Below are 14,477 nucleotides of genomic sequence, written 5' to 3'. Positions count from 1 at the left end.
CCAATAGGTGTCCCTATGGGGGAAGAGAGACTCAGCCTGTCGACTGATCCCAGAAGTCAGCGATGTCCTCCCAACTTGTCTATGATGGTGTCTTCCCTAGCATTCCTCCTATCTTAAGCCCTTTTATATTTTCTTCTTTTTAGGTGGACCTTAGCTACTCTAGTCATACATACCTTTATTATGATTGGTGTAAAATCTCCTTGCTTTACTTTTAAAGGTATATGCTAGTGAAAATTCAGAGCACCTGCTCAGTGAAGGGTGGTTGCACCTTGACGGTGGGTAGTTTTTGGGATGGAGGTGTGTTTTGGTATTAAAATGAGATTATAATGAGCAAAGTTCCATGTCAGTATTCCAGAACGGGGCGCTTATCATGTAAATCAGAAGTAGGGCAGTAGGTTGACAGAACCCCCATTATTTTCCCTCCTTGCTTCAGGGGATTCAATGCAGGGACTGTTCCACCATTCTTGTTCCTATTGTTCCAGTTCCCTATCCCTGTGGTGATATCATGGAGCCTGGCTGCAGTGTCTCCTCTCCACTGCACCCTCCATGTTGTTTCTCAGAGTTAGCACGTCGAGGTCCCCTGGTGTTGCAAACAGCTAAGGTTGCAGGTTATGTTGCTTAAGGAATTACTATGGAACAGATTTCATGTATGTCCACTGCTTTCCACCCTGGAGGTTTACCTTCCCTTAAGAGGGGGACATATCAATAAGTCATCTCCAGCAATCATTCACAGTGGTGTGATCCATGATCAGCAAAAGAACTTTGCAATTGCTGCTTATTTACTGAACACTCCTGTTACGAACACCTATCAGCCTGTCTGGAAACTCCTAGGCAGGAGATAGTGCTTATGTACTGATAGTCTTACCAAAGGAAAACCTAAGGACTCTTGCACGAAGCACGTGGTTGCCTGCACACTCAGACCTATCTCTGCAGCAACAGCTCAGACACAGTCTGTTTTGCAGTGCAGCCCATCTACTGTAAAGTCTTTTGTCCTTGTAAACCAAGTTGAGAAAGGATGATGCATTGTTCTTCTGTGGCTTTATCACAACCAAATTGCAATCTAATTTGGGGGTGGTTTGTTCAGGAGATACCTTGTGAATGGCATTTTGATGGGCACCTTGTGAATGGGGCTGGCTCTCAGTCAAACAATAGTGATGCTGGATAAGGTGCTAAGACAGGCATTCACTTTGCTGAAGAGCATGTGATTCTCCTCCTGAAGGAGTGACATCACTTGATCTACTGGAGAAGTTTGGATGTAGTTAAAAAACTTTGTCCTAAAGAGGCTTTTGCATCATTCCTTATGGTCCTTTCACTGGTGACAGCTATGCAGGCTTTTCAGATATACAGACACTGTTTTGAAGGATTGTTTTTATACCTATGATTTGACATTTACATGACTTTCTTTTGTGAAGGCTGACAGCACTGCTTGCTGGAACGACAGCTGCTCTGCTCTGCTCTATAAGGCCAAACACACAATCACAGCATTTTGTCCTGCTAAAGCTTTGCCAGTCTGTTTTCTGAGGCCATTTCTCTATGACTGTCTGAAAACCTTTATGTTGGATTTTTCTTTGGATTCAGAAGAGGAGAAAAGTAATCAGAGCTCATTTTGCTGTTAGGAAAACTAAGATATATGGGAAAGGTGATGGTAGGGAGTTGAAATATAGCTAACTTAAAGCAGAATGAGGACAGGTCTTCAAAGGGAAGGCATGAATATAATTTTAGGTGGAATTTAGCTTAGTACTTGCTACAAATGGACTTCTAACTGTGTGTATTAAGTGAAGTCCTGACTTCATTGAAGATAAAGGCAGTATTCTGATTGATTCAATGAGGCCAGGGTCTCACCTATGGCTGGTATGATCTAATAGGTCATTGCTAGTTAAGAGCATACGTGGCCTCAATATGCGCCAGCATATGTGGCTGATTGAATTAAATATCTGAGCGCCAGTCACTGAGAGAATGGGGAAAGAACTGGTCTCTGAAAGAGTGGTCTGGAGAAGCCATACTATGGAATACTGTACGCTGGTACAGTTTGCTGTATGTAAAAGTTTTAAGGACAGTGGCTGGTATAATTCTTCCAATATGAGAGAAAAGTAAACTAAATGCAGTAGGTCCAAGAGAGACAGTTCAGTAACAAAAAAAAAAAAGGAAAAAAAACACCAAACCAGAAAAACCTGTTACAGCCACAGGTATTACTGGATTTGAGGGTGCTGAGCCTGAAGAGGACTGTAAGAGATCAAAGCTCTGCATCACTCCCCAGCAATGTATTGTGTGCATAACATCTAGATTGTAGGCAATCACTGTCTATTTTCTGTGATGAAAATCCTTTCATTACAAGTAGATTTGATAATATTTATATTTCAGTTTCAGAACTCTCACTGGCTGCTGAAGTGTTCCCCTACCTGTCCCTGCCCTCCTGCCTTTTGCCTAGAAAAATAGGAGTGACAGAGGAGATGGACGTGGTCCAAAGATCATAGACCTGTTGGAGTGGGTCCAGAGGAAAGCCACAAAAATGATCAGAGGGATGGAACATGTGTCCTGTGAAGAAAGACTGAGAAGTTGGTGGTTTTGAGCCTGGAGAAGAGAAGGCTTCAGGAGACCTTATTGCAGTGTTTCAATACTTAAAGGAGTCTTAGGAGAAAGACGGGGATAGACTTTTTAATGGGGCCTGTAGCGGTAGGACAAGGTGCAACGGTTCTACACTAGAAGAGGCTAGATGCAGACTAGATACAAGGAAGACATTTCCTACCATCGGGGCGCTGCAACACTGGAACAGCTTGCCCAGACAGGTGGTAGATGTCCCATCCCTGCAAACATTCATGGTCAGGTTGGATGGGGCTCTGAGCAACCTCATCTAGTTGAAGATGGCCCTGCTCACTGCTGGTGGTTGGACCAGATGGCCTTTAAAGGTCCCCTCCAACCCAAACTATTCTATGATCTCAAAACTATAAATGAACATGCTCTCTAGAAGGGAAAACAGATGTTTCTTATTAACATGCACTGGATCCCAGCAGTGTCATTAACATGCTGGTACATCTAACCTAAGCCTCAAAATGCCAGTTTTCATAATTGGGTCATGAAATACCACTCCAGGCTTGAATGTGTCCTTCCAGGTCCATATTAGAATAGGATATTTTTCCTGCTTTTTAAAGGAGGGAAAAAATGTTAAGCTTAGATTTTTTTCAAGCACTCTATGTTTCAATGTGATAAGCTTTAGACTTCTAACAGTGTGTTTTTAAGGTTGTTGATCTCCTGACATGAGCAGATTGGTTTTATGGCAAGGAATGGAAGGATGATGGCATTCAGGGATGAGAGGTTGCCTTGAAGTTCATGCTGTGCTTCTCCTTCTCACCTGCAACCCTCTTACCTCCCTTCCAGCTTGACTCAGCTGTCCTGTAGATTTGCACACCCTACATAAAGCAGTAGCGAGTGGCCTAATCTCCCTCCTTTTTCCCATGTGCTATTCTGCTGGTTTGTGCATCTTCATGTGTTTCTCCCCAGCTCTGCTGCAAAGAAGGGGCAGGCTGTGTATCCTCAGAAGAGGACTCCAGGTTGCAGATGAAGGTGTGCTAAGTAAGGCCAGAAGCTCTACCTCTGTTGTCAGGGTTTTCCTCATGATTAGCTCTAAGCACAGACATGGTATTGTCACATCCCAAGGTTGGAGTGACTCAGGTTTGTGGATTTCCTTTGTTAGAATTGAGGTGAAACGACACCAGGGGAGTTCAAACAACTATCAACCTTTATTCAACCAAGCTAACCTTGCCCAAGTACAAGTGAACTTATTGATATGAACCTTGCATCATGTCATTAAGCCACCATTTGAAAAGGGAAGGTGTAGAAAAAGAAACGGAAAAAGGAACATGAAACTATGTCAGTGAACTGTATAACACGTGCTAACCATATGTAAGCCTTACATATTTGGGGATCAATTCAAAGAAGAAAATATGGACACCCCTCCCGTTGAGTCACGAGGTACAGAGTGGACCCCCTTGCTTTCTAGACTCCTTCTCAAAGAGGAGCGCAGGGGCAGCTGGCTCCACTCCTAGTCCCAGACTTGGTCAACGGTTTGTGTTTAAAAGGATGAGTTGTAGGGACTGTGGAAAAAAAGAGAGAGAGAGGAAGAAAGAGAGAAGAGAAGGATTTCACCAGTCCTGGGTCCAGCATTGGTCCAGCCGGTCTAGAGATCTAGTTCTAAAGGGTGCGCACTGAGAACTTGTCCTTCCTTCTTTTACACCTAAAGGGTCTGCCACTGTAGGTGGGGATTTGCCATCATTGAGCAAGCGCAGTGTGAGCTCAGGAGTGTTCCAGAAATGAGTCGCTGGTCTCGACATGCATGGTTCATGTTCCTGGGATTCTCTGGAAATGGGTCGGTGGGCTTGGGGGATCATTAGGGAGTTGTTTTTCTCTTGCCGCAGGCATGACCGCTATCTGGCCTTTCCTCCAGCCACATACATTGTGCTTCTTTTTGTGGTCACTTAAGATAAGGAATTGTGGCTTTGGAGAAGCATGGTCCCACCTTCCTTAGGGCCCTCTCCTCCAGCCACATTTTCCTGTTGACACAACTCCAGTGCTTTTACAGAGGCTGTCTTCTCCGCCAAAGTTCTTTAATGAATGTTTGAGACGTTGACTATAATTTGTCAGACCATCACAGGTATATGCACTAGTTTCAGGTGCCTCCTTTTCTCTGTGAGTCGAGTGTTTGGGAGTCGGTTCCAGTTCTCTTCCACCTCTGCTGACCTGCTTGCTGTCCAGGGGCCCAGCTTCTTTATTGCATCAGTTTCTTATCTTCTTTGCCTTGCAGATTAGGGTAATCACACTGCGCTACCTGACACACTGTTAGAACAAAACACTTGACTAATCTGAGGCACTTAATAGTTCTGGAAGTAGGGTCTTACAAAAAGTAACACAGTACACCTGAGAGGACTGACAAAGTTGTAGATGTTCAGGACGCCACTGTTATTGCTTCTTAGATCCACTCATCCAAAGTCCACAGTCCTTCTTTTCTCCCCACAAATATTTTTTTATTTGCCATGCAGACAACCAACTTCTCAAACAGTCCCACTTTGGAACTGGTGGTTTTCAAAAGTGTGGTTTGATAACTTGATTTAAATCAATCTATATTCGGCCCCCTGCCAAAAAGAAGATCTTGTGATATATTGATGTCACCTTCTTTGTCCGATCACTTGTGGTTCTGCTGTTTTATACCAAGCTGACTGTGGAAGCTGATCTGGCTGAAAACTTTCCCAGCCCAAAGTGGTGGTGGGGAAGCAATTTTCAGCCTGTTTGTCAAACTGCATCTGAAATGGCAATACAGGTTCCAGCTACAAAAACGTATTGCTTGGGTTGTCTACTTATCACCAGCTTTGCATCATTAAGTGTTATGCATTCTTGGCCTGATATAATTGCAGCAGATTGCACACATGAACTGTTAATTATTTTATTTTTAAAACAGAAATTGCGGAACAGGAAAATCACATTCCAACATGTTTGCTTTTGGAGCTAACCTACCACAGCAATCTGTTAGTTTGATAATGGTTAAACTCACAAGCCCTTGCCTCAACAGGGTGCAGTAGGGTACCATTAAGGCAGCCATCTGTTGAACATATATACTGGAGGCATGAATTGCCTCATGTTTTGGGTTTCTGACTGGTTCTCTGGGTGCCACTGATCTGCACTGAAATATCCATGGAAAGATCAGAGTTCAGTGAAAGGCGAGTATCCAAATTTGCAATAGATGACTGGAACCCATCAGATGAGTGCTAGATATGGAGGAGGGAAGAGATGAAACCTTGTGGGTGTATACACACTGATAGTAAATGCTACTCTGTGGCAAGAGTCTCAGCTGCTTGAGTCACTTAGTGATTCAATAGATCTGTAAAACTCCATTTGCAGACCAAGGCTACCATTATGTTGGATTGATTCATCAGGATGAGCAGCTAAAACAAGTTAAATTCTATCAGACTTTTCCTGCATTAATTTAAAAATGAATTTAGTTGGCTCTAAGTGGACATTTGTTTTAGTATCTTGAAGAACTGACTTTCCTCTATTAAAGCAGAATAATGTATCTATATGGTGCCCTAACTTGAACAGTACATAAAGATTAGTAAATAAGACCCCATTAAAAATACTTATAATGTAAGTAACATGGGTCCCAATAGCCTTTCTAATGTCCATTAATGCTTATTCCGAGGATCAGAGCTCATTTTACTGAGCCATTTAGTCAAACCGTGTGATTATTTAGAAAGTTAATTCATGCATACTAAAATCTAGCTTAAGTAATGCAGAGGGTAGGAGGTAAAACTCTATGGAGACGATAGTCCTTTTTGTTATTTAATGATCAGCCATAATTAACTTGCAAATTTGAAATAATTAGAACAAATTAAAGGTATTTAACTTTGCCTCCCTAAAGAAAAATTCAAATTGCACCAAATGCAGCTTTAAATTATTCAAGTCTCAGAGGTCTGTGCTGGGTTTTTTTACAATGCCTTTTCTATGATGAGAATACCAATCTGCTTATTGTCAGAAAGCATCCTATCAAGTAATTGTTCTTTGTGTCTAATAAATGACAGCTATTCTTCTTTGTAAAAGTATTTCAGTCTCTGAAGACTACATCAGCATTTCCATGGCATTTTAATTCAATAAAACAAAAGGTTAATGTTTTTCTACTTTTTAAGAAATGCAAATACTAGCAGTATTCAATGGGTCCTGAATGACATTTAAAATTTGCCATTCACGCTCAGTAGGGATATCGCGATATGAGGCTCAGACAAAATGGAAAAAACATTCAAGGTGTGTTTTCCTTTGTTGGTGGTGCACTTCGATATTCATAAGGCGGCAACAGTGCTGAGACTGGCTTCTTTTCTGGCGATGCTACTCTACAACTCCTGCCTTACTATGTAGGTTAGGTAGGTTAATAAGGTCTTTATTTAGACAGTCTTCTCTGTTGTGTATTTTCAGGGAATAGCATGAAGATTCATTGGCTATTGTGGTACCCTGCAGGAAGTCCTACTAACCATGCTGCATTTGAGTGATATGATGGATTGCTGGATTTGAAAATAGAGAAGGACCTGTTCTGTCTCTTAGTCTCTCTAGCTATACATAACTGATCCCTTTGGATCACATATTAGTTTTAAATTTTCCAGGTTGTGATAGTCACATCATTCATTTTACTAATTATTCTGCAGGTAAATGAGTAACTATGTTCTGAAATAGATATCCCCCCCCCGCCAATGTTTTCTTTGTTCAATTTTGGTACATTGTTAATTATTGAATTTTTGTATCTCTCTGCATTATCTCTTTCCCTCCTTGGACTATACACCTCTCAGATTAAGTGTTTGTCATTTTAAGATCAGACTCTCTCTCCTTACTTGAGCAAAACTTTAGCGCAAGCTTTCTTATATTAAATACTAAAGAACCAGGCTCTAATTAATTTAGTGAGCTATAAATGCAAATACACTTGCTTTTGTTATTTCCTCGTAAATTAGCTTTGTAACTTTTCTTGGTGTCTGTTTCTGTTTGAGTTGCCTCTGCCAGAGTGTTATTTAAACCAGAACTTGGTATTGTAGAAGTAACTGCACCATATAAAAGGTATTGCAGTGAACCAGTCGAGTAATTGCCTCCTCATCTACACACCAAAGGTCACTGTCTTCACAGAAGATCTGTGGGTTGTAATTAAATGTACTTTAAAAACTCAGAAAGCATCCAAATAATGACAACCTCACTGTTTTTAAATGCTGTTAATCATCCAAGTGTAAGCAAATGGAATATCAAATCCTGTATTATCAGAGAAAACTGGTCAAGTGTTACACCCTTAAGCCTCTTTAAACAGTTATTAGGGTCCAAACCCACCTCTTGGTGTTGCAGGAAGTCTGGGTTGCAGGAATTAGTAGGTTAATAATTTCATATAATTCCAATAAGATATTAATTTAGTCCACCATAAATTTTAATAACACTTTGCAATATTATTAGTGGCCACACAGTTTGAAGCCCTGAAGTAAATGGAGGTTATTCAAAGAAGTTTTATCCAACACTTCAACCAGTTATTACAGGTCATAAGCCATTATATAATGTTCTGCATTAATAATACAGGAGTAATACTAATTGTCCAACAGGCGCAGTGGGCCCTATTAAACAATGGCTTATACAGCACATTGATTTGAAACTTTTAATTTAGCTATAATTTTCTGATAGGAATATCAGATATCTGCTTTTTCCTCAGATGTAAATTCAGTAGTGTAAGCTTTTAGGTAAAAGATTCTTGTGAATCAACCTCCACAAAGTTGTATTGCAAATAATACAAAGTCAGTGACAGTCTTTGGGTTGCCCCTATAAAATTGCTAATTAAATAGGAAAAAGATTCATTTAATCTTCTGTTAACTCAGGAAAGCTGTATGTCACTCCCATGATCGCAAGTAGAGCAGTATAATCTTGGCATGAATTGTATTCCTTCATGTGAATAATCCAAAGATTTTTTTATGTTTTTAATTGCTTTTTCTAATGGTGATGGGGCTAATGATGTATACATGTCGGGAATCCTTATTTAAAGCAGTACTTGTTTCCCAGAGAACAAAATTTGAAAGCAGTACATTGTCTTTACTGAGAGAAAAATGGGTCTCCGTAGCCTCCTGTCTTCCCAAAATGTTTTGTGATTGCCTGCGTCTGCAGAGACTGAAGTCACGCTTGCTCCACATCACCAAATTTGCCTCCTGGCTCTATCTGTGCAGTGTTTACAATCTTGTACTGAGGTTCATCTTGAACTGTATGGTCTTGGTTGGCTTTCTCTTTTCTTACTCTACTCAAACTGCTGCACTTGCTGCAACAGATACTGTCCCACCAGTTTGCTCATACATTCTCTATCCTGCTTACAAGTACCTCTGTTCACTCAGCTCTTTTTGTCTCATCTCCTCTCATCCTTTTTCTTCTTGAATCGATGTATCACCATCTCTGGAGGTATTTGAAAGATGTGTAGATGTGGTGCTTAGGGACACGGTTTAGTGGTGGACTTGGCAGTGTTAGATAAATGGTTGGATTCCATGATCTTAAAGGTCCTTTCCGATCTAAATGATTCTATGATCTGCTTCCATTTTGCAAACCATGACTCCAGTTTTCTCTTCATGTAATCTTCTCTGTTTCCCCTTTATCCTAGCAAAGTGAGCGTTTTTTTAATTACTCTTCCAAGCTTGCTTCACTGTGCTGGACAAAGTACTTTCTGTATCTTCATTGCACTTGTCCTGTCCTAACCACTTAGGAAATCCAGGACCTAATACTTTAGGGAATGTGCCAAATGCCACAAAACTCCATATATAATTGTCAGAGTGCTGCCAGCTGCTGATAACCAAAGAATCCTCATAAAATAGGTCGGTAACTCTTCAATCCTTAGGCATCCTGCTTTCAGACATTGTCAATAGATTCAACAAGAGCTCAACCAGCAGCATGACGGTTACGCTTCTGGAGAGTGAAAGTCGGGGAGAGGGCTGGGTGCAGTCTTAAAAGGGCTGAATGCACCATCTAATAGCATGATCTTTCTTTCCTCCCAGTGTACCGGTGGTGAAACATGAAGATTATTTTCCGAGGACACCTCCAGTGAGCAAAACCTCCAGAACACCAGGGAGAAGTGATGGGAGCAGTTCAGGGAAGAAAATGGTTGGTTTTGGTGCAAATGTGGAAGATAGGCGAACCCTTCTGATGCAAACCAAGAGGGAAGGTACCAAGTCAAGGAAAGGTAAGGGGAAGCATACCGTATTATATGGCCATGAGTGTGCTGATAGCATTTAGAAATTGTATATATGTGTTCAAGAGTGTATCAGTAAAATGAGCAATTAGAGGGAGAGGATTGCAAGTTGCTTAAAACAACCCAAGAGAAGGCAGCTACATTTAAAATAATAAAAAGCATAGAAAGCTTTATAAATAAAAGTGATCTTCTTGGCTGGTGTTCCTGACGGAAGGGAAAAATTAGCCCTTTAATCTCAAAAGCTACTTCAACAATTCTTTTTTGTTTCCCAGCAAGCAGAGAGAATATGTGCAGTGGGGCTTGCTCTTGAATTGTAATCTCCTTCACATCCTTTTCCTCCCCAGTTAATGTACCTCCACCATCACAACCTGATATTTTGCCACACAGGGATGTCTGCACAGCTAGAATCTATCCTGCTCATAGCTTAGTACCTACACTTAAGGAGCAGAGAAGCAGTCTTTCTTGGGAAGAGAAAGGGTTGGGAACAAAAGCAGCTTGGATCTTTCACTGCCAAGCCTTGAACATAGTCCTTGGTTCAATTATGAGCTAGGGGTTTTTTTATTTTAACTTGTCAGCCAGTTTGCTGTATATGTCAGCATAAAAATAAAGAAAATGGCAAAATGAGAAGAAATGTGGTGCAGTTCTCAAAGGAACAAATAACTTGTGTTATTGGTTAAGACCGTACCAACATTAAAAAGCAGTCCCTGTGAAGAAACTTTCAAAAGGGTATCATCAGCCTGGACCCAAACAGTGGCTGAGGTTAATCTCTTCCAAGGCACAGCTACAAAAGTTGGAAGCCTGTAAAAGGCTTGTGTCCAAAAAAATCAATTTCTAATTTGAAACAAAATCATTTTTGACTAACAGGGGTTCAGGACCCATTACTTTTGCTGTATAGTCTGCTGACATTTCACACTTTCTGTTGTGCACAATGAATCCTAATAGTCATTTTATAACATTGCTACACCAATCAATTTAAGCAAGAGAAAGCCGTTACAGTTCTGCAAAGTTTCAGGGGCAGTTTTCACTGATGGTTTTCTTTTATGTTTTTTCAGCTATCATTATTTTTTTCTTCTTTTTTTCCTCTTCCTTCTCCCCCCCTCATTCTCAATACGGTAGTGATGAAATTGAGATTTTTCACTGTTGGATGATGGATTTTGTTCCTTGGATAGGGATAGTCCCCCGAAAGTAATTTATTTTCCATAGATTTGGGGAAAAAAATCCAACCTGGCCTCTTCATTCATTCGTGCCAGTTTGTAGTACTTAGGAGAAGTTACAAGCTGCACCTGGCTATTGTACATAGCAGCTGAGCTGCACGTATGCTGATTTAGTGATTGTAGTGGTCAGCATAATGTCTGAAGATGGTGGGTATCTTTCACAAACACTTACTGGGATTGCTGGCTTTGAAGATGTAGCACTGCATGGCAAAATTTAATTTATAAACATTGGCATTTGCTGTGATACCAAATAAAGTTCAGAGAAATGCTTTCAAGCTGTGGAACAACCTCAGGTCTATTACTGATTTGAATGGCTTGTTTATCACAAGGCAAATTACCTAGCACTAATCACTGAAGTTGGAGTCTTCTGTATTTAGTACCTTTTTAATTGGCTTCCCTCTGTTATATGTTTGGACTCTTTTAACAAGCATACACATACTTGTAAAGTGTTTTTTCCATCTTTGGGGATCACCCAGAGCACAGTGTCAAGTTTCTTAATTCTAGTTAGCTCTGGACTTAGCTATCTCTGTCTTTGCTTCTGCTGGATCTTCCCATCTGTTGCTGACTGGGGATTTCTGCCTCAGAATCTATTTTTTTTATTAGGAAGCAATTATGTGGCATCTTGCAAAAATAAAATGAGGGACGCTAACATTGTTTTCTGTGGTGAAATTTACAAAAATATGGCATTTGCTTTACTGCGTCAGAGTGCTGAGCCAGCAAGCCTGGAGATCTGTCTCGGACAGTGTTCAGTACCTGTTGTGTCAATGTGAAGTGATCCCTGTACTGCAGTGTGTTCACCCGAGCTCTAGCTAAGCCATGCAATGTGTGAAAGGGAAATAAAATCAGCAAGATGACATCTTGAGGCATGAAACCTGACATTATTTAGCCACATACCTTAAGGTGGCCTTTTGGTCAGAAAACAGCGGTGCTGGATACTGTGTACAGAAACATGTCTGTCCACTGAAAACTTAACAGTCAGATGTTAACCTATCGCTACAGAGGTTTATTTTTCTCATGCCTTGATCTGTCTTGTCTATTTAAATTGTATATTCTTCAGGATGCGGACTCTCTCCAAGCACACCTTAGTGCAGTGCCAGTGCTGATGTGCACCTTTGGGCTCACAATATAATCTTCCTGTGCCACTGGGAATGGTGTGTGTATCTGAGGGACAGTGCAACTCATGATAGTGTCCCTCCACAGCAACTTTTTTTTTTTTTTTTTTTTTTCCCGAAGATAAAAAGATTAATCAGGAAACCAGTCCCATGCTGGAATGGTGGAAGGCTTTACTGCCTACAGGACTGCTCACCTACTGTGAGTGTAGTGAGTTTGGAAAGGGTGATTTCCTAGTAAAACCACTTTTCCTTTCTCCCTGCAGATGTTTAGAAATGGGGACAAGAGCAATATTAACCTGGTCCCGTCACCTCATGGAATGAAAGGGCCACTTCTGCTCTCTTTTCAGGGTAGAAGCTTATGAGATTAGCTTAGGCAATCAGCTTTTATTCTCTTGCTGTTGCTTTCTGTCTCCTATTTCTGTTTGCTCCTTAACTTTTATTCCTGTGCTTTGGCAGGTGTTTGTGTCTTGTAGCCAAACTTTTTTAGTTTTACCAGCAAAACTTTAAGCAGACGAAGCAATCCTCAAGTCTTAGATCTTTTCAGCAGCAAATTGTTTTTATTGGTGTCACCAGCATCTATGTCAGTTTGTACTAAAATCTAACAACTTGTCTATTTAAAAAGCACTGGAGTACAGAAATGTGTGTTTCTCTTCCTTTCTGCCCTGGAAAATTTTGCTTTTGGGCTGGGAAACTAAACTAGGTTCTATCCATTAAATTCTGCAATATGGGGCACTTCTTTACAGTTATGTGTAAAGTCTTCCTTTTCATACCCTTCCTGAAATATATCTGCATTGAAACAAAGAAAGAACTATTTTCCCCTTTGTATCTCTTTGGGGGACATAGCATCTGCATGATATTTTATAGCATGCATAGCTTTCCTTTCCATATGAAAAAGAAAAAGCCAGAGAAGGAAAATTATTTTAGCTCATAGAATCTATACTTTTCATTTTTCTGTACAGTGTTTGTTTTTCAGTAGGTTTTCTAATGTAGCTTCTTAGGGATTCAGGATCTGGAATTTCTTCACTTGAGGGAAGACTTCTCTACAATCAAATAGAGCAATTAGTTAATATTAGTGAAGTGCTTTGAAGATGTGAAGTACTATATAAATGTTAAGTAATATGAATATTGGTATTATTCAATTCATAAAGATTTATTTCATGATTATCAACCTAGATTTCCCTTTGCTTAGTTTTATCGCATTACTGCTTGAACCAGGCTCAACTGTATTTTTTCATTCTTAGTGTTTACACTTTCAAAATGTAGACTACTGTAATTCCCCACTTTCTTCATGTTTTACTTGTCTGTTTCTCAAGCAGAAATATACTGCTATTTGAATATTCTCAAATGAGTCTTTAATCTACTTCAAATCAGTCTTATACCAAGTTAACCACATTGAAAATAGTATTCTTAACATTACCATTTAGAAGACACCTATAATTGCTTTGGGGGTAGCTTGCCTTGCAAGCTTACGTCTAGTTTGTTTTTTGCTATTCTTTGCTACTCCAGGTTCTCTCTGTCAGAATTTAGATTATCGCACCATATATGAGTTTTGGGTTTTCTTTTAAGGGGTGAATGTGTCTATTCTTTTTCCATGTTTCTTGCTTCTCTAGATCATCTGCAAGGTCTCCAGTCTCATACTGTCTTCTAACACCTGCAAATCTAATTAATTTGCTCTCATTTGTATCACCCCGGTTCTCTATGACTTTTCATAAATAATTACCAGTCATTTCATAATTTCATTAACTAATTCCCTTTAGCCCTGAAATATATATATCCTTCAGACTAAAGAATTTGTATCTCCTCCCCCTGATAATTTCATCAGCTTTATATAAGCAAGTATTATACATCAACACGGTTTTCATTATCTCCTACTTGCCAATATTCCTTTTCTTTATTTTTTTTCATAGTATATTTAAAAATTATTAGTAGCTTGGCCATTTTAGGATCATTATTGATTTAATCTTCTTCATATATTCATAGACCTGCTTGCTCTTTGGTGTTTCTTTTCCCTGAATTGACTTGCATGTCTTTTTCAAGATGTATTTTTAAACATTTTTTGTTTAGATATGCACTTATTCAGGATTTCTTACTACCCCTGTTTTATGTCTGTGCAGCCTCACAGCCTCAGTATATTCCTACTTAGTTCCTTTTCTTGTTTTCCATTCCTAGCCCTGGTAATATTTTCACACTGGGGTCTTTGAACAGTCCCCTTGAGGCTGTATTGGCCACTTCTGAGGCCATATATTTTCTTTTTCGGAGAAATACATCTACTTTGCTATGAATGTAGTATGTTGACAGTGTGCCAGCCTTCTCTCGTATTAGGAATTGAATATATCCTGGCATGCTCACCAGGTTTTTAGTACTTTGGTGTTAGTTTCTTAAAATCCAGCTGCCTCATTCCACTGTCACGTGAAATGATTTCTA

At 39.9% G+C, this 14,477-nt stretch overlaps 1 protein-coding gene across 1 annotated transcript in view; it reads left to right on the top strand.

Moving 5' to 3' along the window:
- KIAA1328 (KIAA1328 ortholog) overlaps positions 1 to 14,477 on the top strand; it is a 189,841-nt gene that overhangs the window by 141,999 nt on the left and 33,365 nt on the right. Inside the window, 1 exon segment of the mRNA XM_075020054.1 lies at positions 9,534 to 9,718. Within this exon segment, the coding sequence (XP_074876155.1) occupies positions 9,534 to 9,718 (185 nt within the window).

The sequence above is a fragment of the Buteo buteo genome, chromosome Z (assembly GCF_964188355.1).
Source record: "Buteo buteo chromosome Z, bButBut1.hap1.1, whole genome shotgun sequence".
In the NCBI taxonomy this organism is placed as follows: domain Eukaryota; kingdom Metazoa; phylum Chordata; class Aves; order Accipitriformes; family Accipitridae; genus Buteo; species Buteo buteo.
The sequence above is the reverse complement of the archived record's forward strand: the minus strand, read 5'-3'. Positions and strand labels throughout refer to the sequence as shown.